Source organism: Macaca mulatta, chromosome 12, assembly GCF_049350105.2.
Source record: "Macaca mulatta isolate MMU2019108-1 chromosome 12, T2T-MMU8v2.0, whole genome shotgun sequence".
Taxonomy (NCBI): Eukaryota; Metazoa; Chordata; class Mammalia; order Primates; family Cercopithecidae; genus Macaca; species Macaca mulatta.
The window spans coordinates 66,120,987-66,139,128 of record NC_133417.1 but is presented as its reverse complement, the minus strand read 5'-3'; the positions used below and the strand labels follow the sequence as shown (position 1 = coordinate 66,139,128).

General features: G+C 34.5%; 1 protein-coding gene across 2 annotated transcripts in view; it reads right to left on the bottom strand.

The window, feature by feature from the left end:
• The window catches only part of PSMD14 (proteasome 26S subunit, non-ATPase 14), a 109,499-nt gene that overhangs the window by 87,320 nt on the left and 4,037 nt on the right, over positions 1–18,142 (bottom strand). The window contains exons 2-4 of one of the 2 annotated variants that reach the window (XM_015110171.3): positions 17,437–17,486; positions 13,979–14,111; positions 11,658–11,709 (exon numbers count right to left, since the gene is read on the bottom strand). In XM_015110171.3, coding sequence (XP_014965657.1) covers positions 11,658–11,705 — 48 coding nt within the window. In that variant the 5' untranslated portion in view covers positions 11,706–11,709; positions 13,979–14,111; positions 17,437–17,486. The remainder of the gene's footprint in view (positions 1–11,657; positions 11,710–13,978; positions 14,112–17,436; positions 17,487–18,142) is intronic. The other variant, NM_001261490.1, reaches the window with a different exon arrangement.

The following is an 18,142-nucleotide window of genomic DNA, read 5'->3' as shown; positions in this document are numbered from 1 at the left end:
TTTATTTTTTCTCTTATTTCATCAGAATGTGATTAATTTGAAGGACAGTTTCACTGTAACTGAAAATTTATCACCAATCCCCTTCTGTTCTAAAGAACTTGAACAAAATTGTTTAGCACAATTGCATATCAAAATAGAAATTTAGCATTCACAAGTGTCAAAGACCTTTCCTCCCAAAAGAAGACCTATCACAATTAAAATATTCAAACAAACTGACACAGGTTAACTATCATATACCTATGGAAAATTTATGTCCCTTTTACTTATCTGAGAACCCTCGAGACTAGATTTGAGGCCTCTCAGGAGCACCCTATTTTTCACAGAGTTTAATACATACTCAGAATAATCACACTACAATGACAACTAGAAAGAATATGCTCTAATTAGTTTGCTTTTAACCTGACCCCTTTCTTAATTTCCTATCGTATACGTATCAGAGTATATGAATAGAATGATTAGGAACTATATTTAATAAAATTATAACCTCACAAGAGCAGCAAATAAGAAAAACGTTAAAGGCATCTTGTAATTCTGCTTTGTTTCTAAAGCAAAATCACTATTATTTGTAGTTAAGCTAAGAAATAAAACAATTAAAATTTCTTGACCCTTCTCTACTTCTTAAGAGAAAATGCCCACATTAATCTACTAATGTTTAGAAAGGCTCTTCATAAATGTACACAGGATTACATCAGATACTCAAGAGTCAAAGAAAAAAAAAGGAACCAGAATATTCATGAGCATATAAATACTGTCAATACAGCTAAGCTAAAGAACTCAAGGAATATAAAGAAAACCTATAAAAAAATTTTGTAAAGGTCTGCTCATTTGCATACTACTATACCAGTGCTTATAGCAAAATTAAAGCCTGTATTTATGACAGATGTGACACATATAAATAAAGACTAATTGTACACATTAATCTATGATGGTTCACTACATGGCAGGATTGCTCTAGCAGATATAGAATAAAAATAAAACAATAATCTGTAATTTATTTTAAAACATTATTACGGTACCTTCATCTTCAGTGTGTCCAAGTTCTTTAAAAATGTATGTCTGATAAGCATAACTCCTTTGCTCAGCAATCTCTAATAGCTTCCCAAATCACTCAGAAGAGAACTTTCTACAGGGCCCTGCAAGATCTATACTGTGGTAACCTCTCTAGTATTATCGCCTTCAAATTAAAGAGTGGGAGAGAAAATGGAATACCTAGGTAAGGCATTAAAAAAGTACTAAAAAATAAATTCAAATGAATTTCTGACTTTATTTGGTGGCTCTTCTAAAAAGTACTAAAGAAAAATGTTATTTAATGTCATTTAATGTTATTTAGTGTTATTCCACAACTTGTTCTTTTGCTTTAGTTTTATGTTTGTATACCAAAAAGAGAACATTATAAAGTTGAAGTTCCTTTTGCCTCCCTCCCTTTTCATGAATTTGTTGTGAGTTATCTAGACCTGCGCTGTACAATATGGTAGCCACTAGCTAGATGTGACCATATAAATTTAAATAAAATTAGAAGTTCATTTTTCAGTTAGACAAAGTACATCTCATGGGCTCAACAGGTACATGTGATTCTTTAAATTTAAGTAATATAACATTTAGAATTCAGTTCTCCAGCTGCTCCAGTCACATTTCCAGTACTTAACATGTGGTTAGTGGCTACTGTATTGAATGGTGCAGATATGGACACTTCCATCACTGCAGAAAGTTGTACTAGACAGTGCTTCTGTAGAACAACTTGTAATATTTTTACTCTGGAGTTATATAACCCTAAAAAAGGGTGTTACTTTATGTTTTTTAAATTTACATGCTTCCATGGTGTATGTATCTTTTTACAACTGAATTTTTCTCTTAGTATGTTTATAAGATCTATTATGCATATTGGTATATAGAACCTAGTTCATTCATTTTAGCTGCTGCATTAATTTCATCATAACACATTTAGACATTTAAATATTTTGCAATTTTTAATATTGCAAATAATGCTTTAACAATATTCTTCAATATGTCTCCTGATATTGACATATAAAAGTTTCTCTAAAGTGAATAAATGGAATTATTGAGTAACAGAAGTTTGGTCATTTTCAACTTTACTAGATATTGTCAAATTGCTCTCCAAAGTGACTTTAACCATTTACCACATATGGTGTGTCCACTTAACATATATTTATTGTCTGTTATTTGCCAGGTAATGATCTAAGCACTGCGCTATAATTCCTAACCAACATCACACTCACACAAACACATACACACACACATGCACACAGCTTACATGAAAATTACTGCTTTCCTAAATTTTCATTAATACTTAATTCAACAGGTTGCTTTTTTTAAAAAACTAATCTAATAATTGTTTTAGTTTTCATTTCCCTGATATAAAACGACACTGAGTATCTTGTCATAATTTTTTTTTTTGGCCATTCTTATTTCACATTCTTTTGTTAAATGAGGTCTTTTTTTGTCTTACTTATCTATGGTTCTGCTGAATGAACCACATGGTGTTGCAGATTAATGTGTTGCCAGTATCTTGTCTCCATCTTTGCTTGTCTTATAAGTTTGTTTCTGTTGTCTTTTGGGGACAAGAATTAGTAATACTGTCTTGAGATAGTCAAATTATGAATCCTTTGGGTTGTGCTTTCCTATATTGAGGTCATAAAGACATAAAAATTTCTGGCCCCAAAAACTAGAGGATTGGGGAAGGGTATCTGCTATGCACCTGACTAGTTCATATTGGAGATTATTTAATCCTTATAAAGAACCATCTGGGTAGGTATTATCAACCTCATTTTAAACATACGGTAACTGAACTTTAAAATGTCTTTTTTGTAGTAAAAATATAAAATTTGCCACTTTTACTGTTTTTAAGTAACAATTCAGTGGCATTAGGTACATTAACACTGTCGCACAACCAACACCACCATCTCCAACACCAGTTCCAGAACTTTTTTCATCATCCCAAACGGAAACTCTGTACCCATTAAACAATAACTCCCTATTCTCTCCTCTTCCCAGCTCCTGGCAACTACCATTCTACTTTCTATCATTATGAATCTGATACTCTAGGTACCTCATGTAAGTGGAATCATATAATAACATTTGTCCTTTTGTGTCTGGCTTATTTCACTTAGCACAGTATCTTTTAGGTTCACTCATGTTGTAGCGTATGTCAGAATTTCACTCCTTTAAAGTTAATAATATTCCATTGTATGTACAATCAGCCCTCCATATCAACAGGTTCGTCATCCACAGATTTAACCAACCATAGACACAAAATACCGGAGGGAAAAAACAATAAAAAGTAACAATACAACAATAAAAAACAAAAATGTTTTAAATATATGTATTTACATAGCATTTACATTGTATTAAGCATTATAAGTAATTTATAGATGATTTAATGTATGCGAGAGACCATGTATAGGTTATATGCAAATACTATGCCATTTTATCTAAGCGACTTGAGCAGCCACAGATTTTGGTATCAACAAAGATCCGAGAATCAATCCCCCAAGGATACTAAGGAATGAATGTGTATGCATTTTATTTATCCATTCATTTGTATAAGGGACATCTAGGTTGTTTCCACCCCTTGGCTATTATAAGTAATGCTGCTAAGAATATTGGTGTACAAACATCTGTCGGAGTCTCTGCCTTCAATTAGTTTGGGCACATACCCAGAAGTAGAATTGCTGGATTATACGGTAATCCTATGTTTAATCTTTTAAGGAACAATACTGTTATCCATATTATCTGCACCATTTTACATTTCTACCATCAATGTACAAGAGTTCTAATTTCTCCAGTCCTCACCAATACTTATTTTGTTGTTGTTTAATTTTAATAATAGCCATTCAAATGGGCATATCTTCAAAAATTATAAAGTTTGGACTGGGCATGGTGGCTCTTGCCTATAATCCCAGCACTTTGGGAGGCCAAGGTGGGCGGATCAATTGAGGTCAGGAATTCGAGACCAGCCTGGCCAACAGAGTGAAACCCTGTCTCTACAAAAATACAAAAATTAGCCGGGTGTGGTGGTGGGCACCTGTAATCCCAGATACTCAGGACGCTGAGGCAGGAGAATCTCTTGAATCCAGGAGGTGGAGGTTGCAGTTAGCCAAGATCATGCCACTGCACTACAGCCTGGGTGACGGAGCAAGACTCCATCTTTAAAAAAAAAAAATGTTATAAAGTTTGATTTCATATTTAGATATTCAATCCATTTGATACAAATATTTTTTGTATAGAATAAGGCTGGAATCTAATTTTAGTTTTTCCCCTTACTGGCTACCACTTGCTTCAGCATCATCTAATGAACAGGCCTCTCCTTCTCCACTATTTTAATGTCACTTATATTACAAACCAAGTTCCCATATATTGATGGATGTGTTTCTGGGTTTTTGATTATACTGGTCTACCTGATTATCTCTGCAACAATATATTACTACTTCAGTCATAGAGCATTAAAATATATTTTGAAATCTGGTAGAGCAAATTTCTTTTTCCTTTTTACGAATTTCTTTGCTATTCTTGAACTATTTTTTCATATATGAATTATAGAGTCAGTTTGCCTATTTCCATGAAAATTCTAGTTGATATTTTTATTGAAATTGCATTGAATGTATGATTAGTTGGAAAGAACTGGCATGTGGTGATACAAAGACTCCTCATCCATGAAAACAGTATTATATTTTCATTTATTCCAGTCATTTTTTCCATTGCTATGCTAAATTAATTCTCTCTACCAAACATTAGACCAAAACCTGAGACAAACAATTGAAACAACATTTCTGGTCCAATAACCACAATAAGAAACCAGAAAAAGTTATTAGTGAATATACAAAAAATCCATACACTGTGAGGATTTGGGAGTTATAACAAAATACATCCTATTCAATTCATGAATTTCATTGTTTAAATCTAGCCACCTGAAATAATTCTTCAAAATGTACACTATATCTCACCACATTCAGGAAGCCTTCTGGGATCACTCACCCACAGTATTTTGCCTTATTTTTGCATCTGAATTTAATGAGGTCTGTACCACAGACAAAAAGTGACAACTTATAGGCATTATATAGCCTGCTGCATATGTGCTTAGTTTGGCCTACACAGTGTTTGTTTTTTTTTAAAGAGACCAAAAAAATTAGGGTATTTTACACAGAAATCACATGATTTTTAACTTTGCTTAAAACTTGCAGGTTGTTGGCCAGGCGCGGTGGCTCAAGACTGTAATTCCAGCACTTTGGGAGGCCGAGACGGGCGGATCATGAGGTCAGAAGATCGAGACCATCCTGGCTAACGCGGTGAAACCCCGTCTCTACTAAAAAATACAAAAAACTAGCCGGGCGAGGTGGTGGGTGCCTGTAGTCCTAGCTGCTCAGGAGGTTGAGGCAGGAGAATGGTGTGGGCCTGGGAGGCGGAGCTTGCAGTGAGCTGAGATCCGGCCACTGCACTCCAGCCTGGGCAACAGAGCGAGACTCTGTCTCAAAAAAAAAAAAAAACTTGCAGGTTGTATGTCATTTTCACTAAGGGACCTGGCAAAAAGAGGCTCCATGATCATGATGTTGTTTATTACCAGGGCAGACAAATCACATATTGATTCTTAAAGCTTCCACCTAAAAGTGACCTATTAACCAATCACATTCCATTGGTCAAAGCAAAATCATGGTAATGCTAACTTCAAAGATGACAGAAAAATATAATCCTGTTATATGCCTGGAAGGTTGAAAGTCACAAATATTCATGTAATTGATGACTTTGCCTTTAATCTGTTCCCCTTTACCTATTCTTCAAACTACCACTAGAATTACTTTTCAAAAACACAGATCAAATTATCTCACAAGTCTACTGGAAAGAAAAAAAAAAATCTTCACATCTGAAAAAAAAAAAAAATCTTCATGAAACTACAACACCTAGGGGAAAAAAGTAAAAATCACTAAGTACGGCATTCCAAGCCTTTCATAACCAACCTCAGAATCCTTTACAAGCTTCTTTTCCCAGTATTTTCTTATGTATTTATTCTCTAGCCTTTTGAATATGCCTTGACACATATTTCAAAACTCAGCTCAAACATCATCTCCTCAATTTAGTCTCATTTTTCCCATTTTTCCCAAGTTAGTCTCATTTTTCCCAAAAGAAGTTAAACTAACCTCCACTGCACTTACAAATCACATTATTTCCAATGAGCATTAGCTTTCACTGATTCAAAGTAGTTAATGTGTGGTAGGCACTTAAAACACGATTGCTTGTGTGTCTATTATAATGTAATGCTCTGGATTAGGCATTGATATTCTTGTTCATCTTGGAATTCGTTATAGTATACAATACCTGATACACAGAAACTCCAAATATTGACTTAACAAATTAAAACTGAAGACAAGTTACTAAATGCCACTGTCATTCTGCGGAAGTTCCACCTACTTTCAAGCTTATATTGACTATTTCCAAAGCTAAAATGAACCCGGAGAGAAACCAAAATTTTTAAAAAACTGCAGTATATGCTTTGGCTATTCTCATCTCTTGGGCTCTGTTTTCACTGCTTTTGGAAATCGTTTAGATGCCAAGACCTAGGTGGAGTTTGTTATAAAGACAACGAAGTAGCCAAATTATAGTAATATATGTTTTTAATATAATAATCTCACACCTTTTAGTAATTTCAAGTTTGTAAGTACTTAAAGAAAATCTAAAAATACATTTAAAATGTAAAGCTGTTACTTTACAAATTTTAATAGTACTAATAAAACATCTTTATTTCTGCTTCAAACTACTGGTAAGTTAAACTGAAGTAGAGGACTGAGGACAAATTTAATTATTTTAGCCTATCACTATTCAAATATTAACTTTTTTTCTTTTTTTTTTTTTGAGACATAGTCTCACTCTGTCACCCAGGCTTGAGTGCAGTGGTACAATCTTGGCTCACTGCAACCACCACCTCCTGGGTTCAAGTGATTCTCCTGCTTCAGCCTCCTGAATAGCTGGGATTACAGATGTGCACCACCACACTCAGGTGATTTTTGTACTTTTAGTAGAGATGGGGTTTCCCCATGTTGGCCAGGCTGGTCCTGAACTCCTAGCCTTATGTGATCTGCCCCCTTGGTCTCCCAAAGTGCTGAGATTACAGGCGTGAGCCACCAGGCCTGGCCAATATTAACATTTTAAAATGTGATATTAAAAAATATAAAACTTAGTTGTTTTGTAGGAATGGATACCATAATGAGAAACAGGAAAAGACAGCATGATAAAAACAAATGGAAGAGAAAGGTTTAAGATAATAAGTGTGGAATATTGAAGTTTAGTTAAAAGAGAACTAAAAATAGGCCAATAGACTTGGCAGTTTAAAAAATTCCAATACCGTAATACAGGAGTTGGCCAGAACGCATGCTCATGAGAGTGAATAGAGGTAATTAAGTAGATTATGGAGTTTAAGCTATTATTTCAGGAATTCTAGAAATAAATGGAAGAAAGGGTTTTATGGCAGTATGCAGTAGAGTTTTCTTTTTTGGATACAGGAGACTTAAACATCTTTGTAGGCAGAGAAAGGAGTCAATGGAGATCTGCAATGTGTCAAGAGAACGAGATCTGAGAACAAGGAATAGCCTTGGAAAAGAGAAAAGTCACCTCCTATTTAGAGAAAATTAAGAGACTAGAATGAATGGGGACTTTGATTATTTACAAGTTCCTTTTTTACCTACTAGCCCTACTACAACTCCCAAATAAAACAACTAAGGCCAAGTGGCCTCAAAAACAATGAAATATCAGTATCAACTGTGATTATAATACTGATATTCCTATATTACTACTATGAATTCCTCCATTAAAAAACATGACCAGGCCGAGAGCAATGGCTCACATCTGTAATCTAAGCACTTTGGGAGGCTGCAGTGGGCAGATCACTTGAGGTCAGAAGTTCAAGACCAGCCCAGCCAACATGGTGAAAGCCCATCTCTACTAAAAATAAAAAAAATTAGCTGTGCGTGGTGGCTCATGCCTGTAATCCCAGCTACTTGCGAGGCTGAGGCAGGAGAATCACTTGTATCCACGGGGGTGAGACTACAGTGAGCTGAGATCATGCCACTGCACTCCAGACTGGGCAACAAAGCAAGTCTCTGACTCAAAATAATAATAATGATAACATAACCAATTAGCACATAGAGCAAAGCCCAAAGACCTTTTTACTACTATTGGGTTATATTAAAGGCATTGGGACTCAAGGTGGGATCATGTCTCTTGGAAACAGCACAAAAATCAGTATCAAATAATAGTACAAGAAAAATTCAAATTAAATATTGAATTGTTTCTACAAATAATGAAGTCAAGGCTGAAAACAAGTCTTTGTTGCAAAATAATCTGGTCTTTATCCTGAGTTTCTGGCACAAAGCCTCAAAAACCCTTGGAGTTTCTTTTGTTATGCTAACACAGTGACTCAGTGACCACCCCTACATAGCTTGAGAATGAGGGCTGATCACCATAAAGACCATGGTAAATAGAGGGCTAAGACTTTGAGCCAGGCCCATTTCCAAGGAGGGAAGGAAGGATGGAGATCTTGAATTTTGAGTTTGATCACCCAATGATTTAATCAATCAAGCTCATGTATGCCGAGTCCCAATAAAAACTCTGGACACCAAAGCTACACCAGGTGGAGCTCCCTGGCTGGTAAACTCATTGATGTGCAGGGAGGGTGACAAGCCCTAATTCCATGAAGAGAGAGCACAGGAGCTCTGCATCTCCTCCCAGACCCCATCCTGTGTGTCTTCATTTCACTGGTCCTCCTAATCTGTATTCCTGGATAACAAAACTGTAATAATAAGCGCAGCACTTTCTTGAGTTCTGTCAGTTGTTCTAGTGAATTATCAAACCTGAGGAGGTTGTGAGGACCTCCAAATTTATAGTCAGGTCAAAGTGTCGGTCAGAAGTGTGGATGGCTTGGGGACACAGGAAGCTGGCATCTGAAGTAAGGGTAGTTCTGTGGAGAAGTCAGCCTTTAACTTGCAGAGTCGGACACTAACCACCAGGTTTGCGTCAACCAGGAGTACAACAGAATGTCTTCAAGCCAGTAAAGTAGCAACTGTTTGGAGACTGATATAAAAAAAGTAAGTCTTGGACATTTCTTTCATCAAAGTTAGGTTATTCGTATAGATCATGATTTAAGGTGGCCTATTCACTCATAAAATGTCCATGGTTCTTGTTCTTCAATCAAGGAAATAAAATAACCTTAAGGGACTCTCAATCATATGAGGCCCTTACCTGTTCTGTTCCTGCCTACTGCCACATTTTAAGAGGGCCATCTACAAACTTACCAGCAAGTGACCTGCTCCTTATTTGGGAGGGAATTCTGCCTTTTCCATTAAATGGTAAGATAACATTTCCCACTGATTTCTAGAGAGAAGGGTCAATTTGTGTCTCCTTTTCTCTACTACTATTGGTGCCTTGCCTTATCTAATGAAAAGATAGCTATTATCAATCCAAAGATCTTTGACTTCTTATTAAAAATAAATAATAGTCTGGGAGTGGCGGCTCACGCCTGTAATCCCAGTACTTTGGGAGGCCAAGGTAGGTGGATCACCTGAGGTCAAGGAGTTCAAGACCAGCCTGGCCAACATGGTGAAACCTGGTCTCTACTAAAAATTCAAAAATTAGCCAGGCGTGGTGGTGAATGCCTGTAATCCCAGCTACTCAGGAGGCTGAGGCAGAAGAATCACTTGAACCCAGGAGGCAGAGGGTACAGTGAACCAAGATCATGCCACTGCATTTCAGCCTGGGTGACAGAGCAAGACTCCATCTCAAAAAAAATTATAATAAGTAAATAATAAACAACATATTCTTATTAGGCAAAAAATACACTTAACATTTCATGTTGCAAAAGTAACATGATAGGTATTTGTCAAATTATTCCTGTAACAAGATAAAATAAAATTTTAGAGAAAAAGAAAATTAAACACCTAGTATAGGATAAGGGAGATACCATAAAAATAAGAGTTCCACAAATTATTCCTTGAGTTTGTCATCTAATTGAGATGAAATGATTCTTAAGCAGATTTTTAACTTCAAAAAAGAATACAAACTAAGGACACAATGGCTGATTAATCAGAAACCAATAAGGTTACTGAGAAAACATCAAGTTTTTCACTTGATACAAAGGTTTGAAGTCGCCATTGACATATAATGTAGCTCAATTTGTGGTCAGTAAAACCATTATTTCATGTCCAGGGGTTTTCCAGCATGGATTTCCAAAATGGGTAATTTATTGTATCTATGCTTAAGGAAAGTTATTTTTATATTTAAATTTGATACAACTTCCCTTAAGAATTCTAAGGCAACATCTGTACATATAATTTGCAGGTAAATTTGCAGTATCTACACACAACCTCTCCTCATTTCTCATATTTTCACATGCCTGAACATTATTACTACTAATTTCAGAATAAATTAGAGAAATTCTAGAAGCTCTCTAGAATGTTTACGAAAAAATGGGAATGGTTCAGGATCAAGTTCAAAGAGGCTTAGGCCTCTTGAGAGAATGAGTTATACAGGTGTTACAAAAATGAAGAATCATGAAGAAATAGGCTAACAGCAAAGAAACATGAGAAATCATCAAAACTAAAAGTAAATGAAAAAACTGAAAGCCATCCAAGAATGCAATACAGAACCACAAAAAGATTTGAACTTTCTAAAAGTCATAAACCATGATAGACCTAATCAAACAGTTCTTATGAAAGTTCTTCTAAAACACTGAGAATTTCATGAAGTCTCAAACAAAAACTGCTTCTTACAGTAAACATAGATTACTTTGAAGAAAGATGAAGTCACTGATAGCAATAAAGAAATGTGGGAAAGCTAGAAACTAAAGAGATTTTAAAAGGGACTATAAAAATATTTCCAGTATTTGGTCATAAAACAATACATTGCATACATAGAAGTCTTAGGAAGAGAAAAACACATAGTCATTTCTTTTGTTAATTAGTATTAACTCAACGTATGATTGCACAGAGCAAAAGTGTACAACTCATAAGAGGCAGAAATTCTTGATCTGAAAGCATATAGACTATCCTGAGGCAGAAATCTAGAGGTCATTTGCTCAACAGCAAATGGAACAAGACAAACAATATTAAAACAACTGAAAGCTTATTTATTTTTAAAAAAGATTATAAAAGAAACCATTTATACCAAATTTAAAGGAAAGGAGAGAGATTACTTATTAATCCATCTATATATTATAATTACTAGCAGAAATTTACCAGTGTTAAGACTGTACATACAAACATTCTATGGGTCAGTTTTCTGGATCTGGCAAACAGGATGACGTGCTTACTTTTTCTTGTGTTACATCTAAAGTTTACATTGTAAATTCAGGAAGTTAAGCAATGTTGAGGGTTTTTTTTTTCCCTAAAAGACAACTTTGATAATCTCACATATCTCAAAATTTTAAACAAAGCAAATAACAGAAAATTCTTATTCCCAGGAGAAAAGTAAACTAAGACAGTAAATGTTTACCACATGTTATCTAGTGTTGCAAGATAGCGAACATCAATAAGGTAAGATTCTTACCATAAAGTTATCCGTTAGGTGATTTTCTTGGGGATAATTTCTTTCTCTTTGGATAACTACAAAAAGGCTTGCAGTTTACACACAAGGAAATGCTCAAGAGACTATATACTAACCTGGCCTAGTCCAGGCATACCTCCTCCAAGTCTAAGAAGTCTGTCCATATTTCTAGAAAACAGAAACAAAGAAAAAACGTTCCTAAGCACAAAAGTGTTTATTCAATTGCTATCTATATAATTCACTTTCAGTCACTCAGTATGTCAAAAATATTGGTGGTAATTACAACACAACATCAGACTTCCTGTTAATTAACACCACATATTAATTCAAGAAGCTGTCTTCCATGCTAATTAACAGACCTTATTTTACTGCTTTGGTTTTGGGTTATCCCCAGTTTTAAAGACAAGCAATCTTAGCATACTTTCAAAACTTTGCTATCATTAAGTTAATTATATTTTCTTATTGTTATCTAATAAAGTACCTGAATGCAGAAAAAGTGCCTGAAATGCTTATCATATGTATGATTGAATTTCCTTCAATTTGTCCAGAGTGTACAAATAAAAATCCTCACTTTTAAATTAAATTTTAACATCCTCATTAGTAAGTTCTGTGCTAATTAACTTACAGCTTGTCAGTTATCATCAAAACTACATGTGAAAGACATTGTGAGCAGATTATGGATCTCTGAATTAGCATCAAAGGCTTTTAAAAACTGAACTCATTATACTAAAAGAAATACTATAGCGTAAACATTAAACGTATTAAGACAGTGTTCTAGAACCTACACAGATATTTTGTGTTATTTCAGATGTTGTAGAGATACACGACTTTTTCACTAAGGAAATTCAACTGTGCTTCTCAATTATAACTTCAGAGTTAACCAATACAAGGTGGATTTACTATACCAATCTGATTTAGTTTTAATGTTTGGAGTAACTACAGAAGATATTCTTCAAGCTTGAAAACCTCAGAGAAGAAGTTAAGAAATAGCAAGTGTATTTATATGGTCTTAAATAACAAAAAGAAGTAACCAAATTTTAAAAATGAATAGCAGTACAACTAAGTAATTTAAAAATGACAACAAAGCAATTTTTTCTACTTGAAAATTGCTATGTCCTTAAATAAAATTCCTTTTTCCTAAGTGTATGCTTTAGAAAATGGTATTATTACAAATTATATTCTAAATTAAATGCTAAGATTCATTTCATCCTTCATCCATGTTGTTTTACGAGTTCAAATTGCTATATAAACTAAAACTCAATAATGTACTTTATATATTACCCCCCCACCAATCACATTTGTTGAATCCTGGTAACAATTTAACAATGTTAATATTGCAAACTTTATTCAAGTCCACATACAGAAAAGAACTTTACTCAAGTGCACATACAGAAAAGAACACAAACGATATAGCCATGGACTCTTCAAAGTGAACACATCCATGTAACCATCACCCAGTTCAAGAAACAGAACATTATCAGCACCTCAGAAACACCACCCAAGCCCCTCTTCCAGTCTATTCCACCCTGAAAAGGTAAAAATTCAACTTTCAACAGCATAGATTAGTTCAGCTGTTTTTGAATTTTATATAAACAGAATCATATATTTTTTGTATCTGGACTGTTTCATGTAACATGTTTATGAAACTCACAATTTTAACAATTTCTTTTTAAAATGAAAAGGCATATAAGAAAACATGGTAATACAGACAAAATTTCCACTTCACAATCTTAATGCATCCTCCTAATACCAACACTTACAACTAAAATCTCCATCAAATACTCATTGAAATTCCTCAAATCAAATATGGCATTCAACACGCAGCACTTTTTAAAGGCTGTAAACTGGGTGGGGGGGCGGGGGCGGGGGATCTTGTATATTTTATAATATTAAAGCAATTCTCTAGAATAAATTACCAAAGAAGAAAAAAATTTCTTTTGGACCATTTCAACCTTACAAACTTAAAGAACCAACAGAAAAACAAACAACATACAGTGTACATTAGAATATATATATTTATTCTAGGCCAAAACTGATTCCCAGCTGTGTTCAGTTTATCTATTCCTCTGTGTTGTTTCTGATGACTTTACACAGACTCCAGATGCTGTGAATATACATGAGTGATGCAAGAAGCAGAAAGAAAGAAAATCTGGCAGGTCAAATTTGTTTCTGTAGCAAAATTAGATGTCTCAGCAAAGAGGAAACATATTTAACAAATTAAAACATTTAAGCTGAGATAACCAGGTTTAATAAAAATACTAACATTTGGGAATGAAGTATATTGATACATATTCTAAATCACACCACTTTTGAAAATCTGGTTATCTATCAAACATATTCATAATTTGACATCTGTTAAAAATAATACATTTTCATGCTATCTCTCTATCCACCCCTAAAAGAATAATTAAAAGTAAAATACATTTTTAAACCTTACCTGGTCAATAACTATAACTCTTAAGGTGTTAACCTTCAATTTGTTGAGTTTGACAAATTTCTTCTTAAAGAAAGCTCTTGCTAATTCTGGCAGGCACAATTTCCCCAAGTATATTTTATTTTTTCTTTCTCTCCTGAAAAAAGTAAACAAAATAAAATATAATTATTTTGACAATTTAAGGAGAAAAACTTTATACCAGAATCTTTAAAAGAATCAACATTCCTAAAAATGAAGTAGAAATCAAAACTGTTTCTTAATAATCATTTTCTGAATACAGAATAAGCTACTTTACAGGGAGCTACAGAGCACAGTGAGTAACCCTGTATCCAAATTTTATGTGTATGTTTCTCTCGTGAACACTAACTTTGAAGACAGACATTTCAAAACTTTTAGTCTTTCCAGACATTTTTCAAAGAACAAAAGAGGCCGGGCACGGTGGCTCACACCTGTAATCCCAACACTTTGGGAGGCCAAGGCGGGCAGATCACCTGAGGTCAGGAGTTGGAGACCAGCCTGGCCAATATGGTAAAACACCTTCTCTACTAAAAATACAAAAAAAATTAGCCAGGCATGGTGGCAGGCACCTGTAATCCCAGCTACTCAGGGGGCTGAGGCAGGAGAATCACTTGAATCCCAGAGGCAGATTGCAATGAGCCAAGAATGCACCATTGCACTCCAGCCTGGGCAACAAGAGTGAAATTTGGTCTCAAAAAAAAAAAAAAAAGAATAAAATAAAAATTTACTTATTTTTTAAATAGGACAGTTCATTCTCTCATGTAATTACTATATAGGTTAATTGTACATTATTACAAATCTATCAAATATTATGGAATATTAGTGGTTATTTTTCTTATACCCTGAAAATTTGCTATTTTATCATACTAGGAGGCATTAGTAGTCCATCATTTCTTAATCAATTATTCCCAAAACTATGCCGAAAACACTAAAATGACAAGAATATGGAAAAATGATAAGAACTGTCTAAAATAATGCAATAGTGAAAAAAAATTATAGTTATTACATCATCCTTTCATTCTTACTGTGTTGTCCAAAGCACTGATCCATCTTTCGAAAAGATATAGAACACTAGAGACTTCATCTTTGTAGTCTTTTTTTCAGTCTTCATTTAGCACGGTTAAGAAATCAGAATTTTTCATTTTAATAATGGCAAAAGGAAAAAAGCAACAAAGAAAATGTTTCACATTACTATAAAATCAAAGATGAATGTGAAGGAGACAGATTATAGCATTCTAGTCTCTAATGATGACAATAAAATTGACGGTACAAGCCAGGATTTACTAACTTCAGTACTACTGAGATTCAGAACCAGATAATCTGTTGTTGTTCGTGGGGCTGTCTTGTGCACTATAGGATGCTTAACATCATCCCCAGCTCCACTAGACAACAGCAGCACCTATCCAGTTGTGACAATCAAAAATGTCTCCAAGCTTTACCAAATGTTCCCGGGGGACAAATGTTTGAAGTTATTTTTGATTGTCTCAAAAATCACTCACAATTGAGAACCATTGATATAAACAAAATCTCAGACTATCTTGAGATGATAATATCCTAGATTAATTTTCTCAAACTTAAGAACCAATGAGTGCTGGGAATAGTTTGGCAGTTTCCCAAAAAGTTAAACATAGAATTACCACTTGATCCAGCAACTCCACTCATCGGTATATACCCCATAAAACCAAAAACAAATACTCAAAATAAGTTCATGTACATGCATGTTTACACCATCACTATTCACAATAGCCGAAAGGTGGAAACAGTCCAAATGTCTACCAAAGAATGAATGGATAAACAAATTCTACTATAAACACATAAAGGAATATTGTAATATGAAATACTGTTTAGCTATAAAAAGGAATGAAGTACTACTGGTACATGTTACAAGTTAGCTGAACCTCAAAATATCACACTACGTAAAAGAAGCCAGGCACAAAAGGTCACATGTTATGTGATTCCATGTATATGAAGTATCCAATAAATCCACAGAGACAGAATGCAGACTGGTGGTTATCAGTGGGTGGGGAAGGAAGGAAAATGGAGAAACTGCTAAATGGCTAAGAGATTTTTTTACCTTGGAATGACAGAAATGTTCTGGAACTAAACTGAGGTGGTAATGGCACACTGTGAATGGACGAAATGATACTAAACTGTTCAATTTAAAATGGTTAGTTTTACATTATGTGAATTTCTCAACAGATTATTTTTTAAAGGGTCAGTGAGTGAACAACATATTTCTAAAACCAAAAAAGTGACATTCTTACTCAGTTACTTATTCAACAAGAAAGGACTTCATCACACAGCATTTTGCAATGAGAACCTGTTTTCTAAAGAGATGTGTGACATATTTTTTGATGTCTTATGATGTTAATACAGTTCACACATGGAAAAATGCTAAAGTGTACACAAATGTGAATAAAAGGAAATGGATAATGTAGAAATTTTAAAAATCATTGGACTAATTCTAAATGGTGCCTATAAATCTAAAAATATAAATGTTTTGCAATTATGAAGGAAAGATGGCATCGTATCTTCAACAAAATTATGAGCTCTCAATGTTTTCAAAAGTAAAGTAATTGGGAGGACAAAAAAAATTCTAGATATGGATGGTGGTGACAGTTACATAACACTGTGAATATACTTAATGCCACTAAACTGTACACCAGAAAGTTAGAATAGTAAATTTTATGTGATGTATATTTTCACATAGATACACACACAGGATAACAAATACAAGAACCAGAAGTAATAAGCTAGAGCCTACTAGAAATGTATTTGAAATATAGAACTGATCTATACAAGACAAGTATGTTCTAGGTTCATGCATGGTGGCTGATGAGCAGTTCATTCAAACCATGATGCCCATTCAAAGGATGACATATGAAGATATATGTACCTTCAAAACCAAGAAAATACAGAATACACACTTGTATTTAGGCTGGGTGTGGTGGCTCACGCCTGCAGTCCCAGCAATTTGGGAAGCCAACGCAGGCAGATCACTTGAGGTCAGAAGCTCAAGATCAGCCTGGCCAACAAGGCAAAACCCTGTCTCTACTAAAAATACAAAAATTAGCCAGAAATGGTGGCATGTGCCTGTAATCCCAGCTACTGGGGAGGCTGAGGTAGGAGGACCACTTGAACCCAGGAGGTGGAGGTTGCAGTGCACCAAAGTGGTACCACTACACTCCAGCCTGGGTGACACAGCAAGACTCCATCTCAAAAATTAATTAATTAATTAATTAATTAATATAAAAATTTGTATTTGCTATGTTTAAGCTTTACTAACATTTCTAATATAGTTGTTTTTCACTATCCTTTTATGGTCTACTGGGCCTAGATGGTAAATGGCGATGACTAATGACTATTTTGTCTGGTACATGAGAGTCAAGTACTATGACTCTACAGTCAGAGTGCCAGATTCAAATACTGGCTCTAACACTTACAAGCTCTATGTCCTTGAGTCAATCACCTCTCTCCTCCTCAGTTTCCTCATCTGCAAAATAGAGATATATATCTCATAGAGCCATTTAAAAGATTAACAAAAACAATGGACCCAAAAAAAACCATTGAATACAATGCTTGGCATATAGTAAGCATATAATAAACACTAGCTACTTCATCAGCAACCCCATCCTGAGCATGGCTACCAACACAGATCCTTCTTCCTCACATAGTTCGCCACTTATTGGGTTTCAAAATGCTGGGCGTATTTCACATGACTAAATCACATTGGAGACTTGCATTTCGCAGAATTTAGCAGAAAGATTCACAAAGTGAATGTGTTATACTTAACATAAAAGAGAACACTTTCAATTCTTAGAAATAAAAGCAATAAAACGGTTGATGGATCTAAACCAAGTTTTTACAGCTATCAAAAAGCAGAAGACTCAAAAGCTCATTCATGACATAATTAACTTTATGGAAAATATTATCAGACAATATGAATAAAGTGTTTATACCTAACATAATGTCATACATACAATAATATTTAGAATCGTAATTGGTAAAAATAGTACAAAAAAGGTATCAGTACTTTCCAAAGTTGATTACTTTCCACTTTTTCTTTCTCTCTTAATCTCTGATTAGAACCTGATATTGCTAGATCATGTCCATGCTGGATTTAAAATAAATCAATTTTTGGCCAGGTGC